Source organism: Adiantum capillus-veneris, chromosome 5 (assembly GCF_014529385.1).
Source record: "Adiantum capillus-veneris isolate H3 chromosome 5, ASM1452938v2, whole genome shotgun sequence".
In the NCBI taxonomy this organism is placed as follows: Eukaryota; Viridiplantae; Streptophyta; class Polypodiopsida; order Polypodiales; family Pteridaceae; genus Adiantum; species Adiantum capillus-veneris.
The window spans coordinates 41,308,366-41,310,814 of record NC_140935.1 but is presented as its reverse complement, the minus strand read 5'-3'; the positions used below and the strand labels follow the sequence as shown (position 1 = coordinate 41,310,814).

Below are 2,449 nucleotides of genomic sequence, written 5' to 3'. Positions count from 1 at the left end.
GTGTTGGCACCATATCATGGCCGAAAGTGCAACTAGAACTCCAGTTGCTTCAAAAGATGATTGAAGGAAGACGGGTTTCCATATCTTTTCTTCTCTAGCCAGCCAGCATTACTTCAGTCTTCAGCCCTGTGCAGGACCTCCTGTGAGAGAGTACACTACTATTGGACAGAATAGGGTATAGCTACAGCCATGCCCTCATATATATATCATAACCATTTCAACAGGTGCATCTTACCACTGCCACAGTAATCACCTGTTCCTCAAACTAAGCACAAGTATATCCTCACAGATCCACATCAAACTATCAACCTACGGGTTTCGACAAGCTGGACAGATGCCATTCAAAACACTCGAGGCTCTCAAAACTTGAGAAGCTCTCGTTCAGGCTAAAATTACACGACACTGGTCCATTCTTTGAGGCACAAGGATACTGTGCAAGGGCAATGGTAAGTACAACCCCCAGAGAGTTTCGTTCACCCTCACCCTTATTTCTTGGTTCTCAAAGACTTAACAACAAAATTCCCAGCTAAAGGGAGACTCAGAAGAATACCAGTGGCTCGAGACAGGGGATGGGTAGATTGACAAGGCGTCATTGATAGAACAATTCTGAACAGCTTACAATGTAAACTGACAGTAAGTCGCAATTCAACTAAACAAAGTTTCTTGTCATGAAAGGTAAAACTCTTAAAGGGACACAGAACTTGAGAGAATTGGCATATTGAGATGACCGAAAAAGCAGATAGAAACAATCTGACCCCTTATACCTTCACAAGAGTCTAACACGGAGTAAAATTTTTAGATCAAGGCTAAGGCAAAAGAAAAATGCCTCATCTGTGTCTCAACTAAAATCTCTCCAGCTTGGAAAAACTCTAGGCTACAAGTCAAAATACACTAAGCTGCCGGGACAGCAATCCGTCCTGCTACTTGATCTAGATCCCGTTGTCCATTTGAAGTTATCTTTCTGCCTCTGCAGAAAACAAGGTACACATTGTCAGCTCAGCAGTTTTTAACCCTCAAGCCATCCTGAGATCAATTGAGGGAGAAACATGAAAAAAAAAGGGATAATCAAGGTTCCTATTGAAACACACCCTTTAGGATCTTTCTCAACAATGTCGATTTTCTCAAGTTGCTTTAGAACATCACGAGCAATGGAGCCACTGCTTTTTCCAAAATGTGAAGGGCGACTGCCATTACTTTTCCTTCCTCCGTATATTTTCCGGAAAGCACCCACACCAACTCCTCCACGAAGATAGATCTTCCTAGCCATTGAAGCTGTGCGAACAATCAAAGAGAACATCATTCCAATAGCACTGAAAAGATGACCAGAATCAAATAACTTCGTGCCTAATGGGAGCATAAAACCATCTGCTAAAGAACAAACCTGCTCTGATATAGTACCAATCTGGGTCATAGGGGGCAAGCTCCTTAAAAGTCGCAGTCTTCACAATGTCAGCCCATGAAGGCACCTCAATCTGCATTAACACATTCCTTCATTAGGAATTCTCCAGCTAAAAACCTCATTACCAATGATCTCCAAAACTACTCATGCTGGCAGTGGGCACCTTGCAAGTTTCCAATACATTACAGGAAAAGGGGATGGTCACTACCACCCGGCAAGGATGTTAAAACATCGCTTAAAATAAATTACCATGAAATAGAAGCATTCGCTCTTGTGCATTCTACCTTCAGAAATCATATGGTCATTGAATAGCCCATTAAGAAGGAAAATGCATATCAACTCCCTAGGAAGGCTCTGATGCCACCCTTCTATATGCAAATCTCTCTTCGTCACCTTGAACTTGGGATCCACCCATCACGCCACCATTTGCAGTAAACTAGTAGACAGAAAAAACGCAACGAGAACTATTCTTTTCCTTACCTTGCCAGAGCGCTTCAAGTGGGCCGCGTATGCACGCACAAACTCATGAGGGGACACATCCTTCACCGTCTTTGCGGTCGCCATGGCTGCTGCTCCCACGATCGAGTTCAGCACGCTCGCGCTGAAAGAGAGAGGAATTGTGCAGACAACGAAATTAATAAACCCTAAGTGTTTATACTCTCTTCACATTGCTGGTCGGACAAACACTTTGGACTAAAAACCTTGCAAGGAAAATTTACCAAATACCCCTTCAAATTTCAATATTAGCATAGTGTATATTTTTTAGACTGGTAGGACCCCCAATCCATGAAATTTCCTTTTAGACTGGGTTCAATGGAAGAAAGCTGAGCTGGAGCCTCTTCAAGGCAGAAGGCCATGAACTCTCTTTTTTCCCCCCTCCTAGTGTTCACATAAGGGTGGAGAAAGGAGATGCTCTTAAGGGTGGGCCAGAGATGGTGGAGGCATCCCATTGGTTCCTTTTTGTTGTCTCAAGGGTGGAAGAGATTTTTTTTTGGGGGGGGGGGGGGGAGGAGCTCTTTCTTCCATGACATGGCAGAAACCTTTGTTTCT

General features: G+C 43.5%; 1 protein-coding gene across 1 annotated transcript; it reads right to left on the bottom strand.

Moving 5' to 3' along the window:
• Positions 1 to 701: 701 nt before the first annotated feature.
• LOC147457197 (small ribosomal subunit protein eS19z-like) lies at positions 702 to 2,038 on the bottom strand. Its single transcript, XM_086512162.1, has 4 exons — positions 1,880 to 2,038; positions 1,382 to 1,472; positions 1,089 to 1,272; positions 702 to 967 (listed from the first exon to the last, which is right to left on the bottom strand). The coding sequence occupies exons 1-4, from the start codon at positions 1,961 to 1,963 to the stop codon at positions 892 to 894; spliced, it is 435 nt and encodes a 144-aa protein (XP_086368288.1). The 5' UTR covers positions 1,964 to 2,038; the 3' UTR covers positions 702 to 891.
• Between the last annotated feature and the right edge of the window lie 411 nt (positions 2,039 to 2,449).

What these genes read in the sequence shown, in the direction of transcription:
- LOC147457197 (XM_086512162.1), bottom strand. Translation starts at nt 1,963, where the DNA reads ATGGCGACCGCAAAGACGGTGAAGGATGTGTCCCCTCATGAGTTTGTG. An exon ending in TTGGTACTATATCAGAGCAG is followed by an intron (nt 1,273 to 1,381) that starts GTTTGTTCTTTA and finishes TTGTTCGCACAG; the next exon opens with CTTCAATGGCTAGGAAGATC. An exon ending in GTTGAGAAAGATCCTAAAGG is followed by an intron (nt 968 to 1,088) that starts GTGTGTTTCAAT and finishes TGTTTTCTGCAG; the next exon opens with AGGCAGAAAGATAACTTCAA.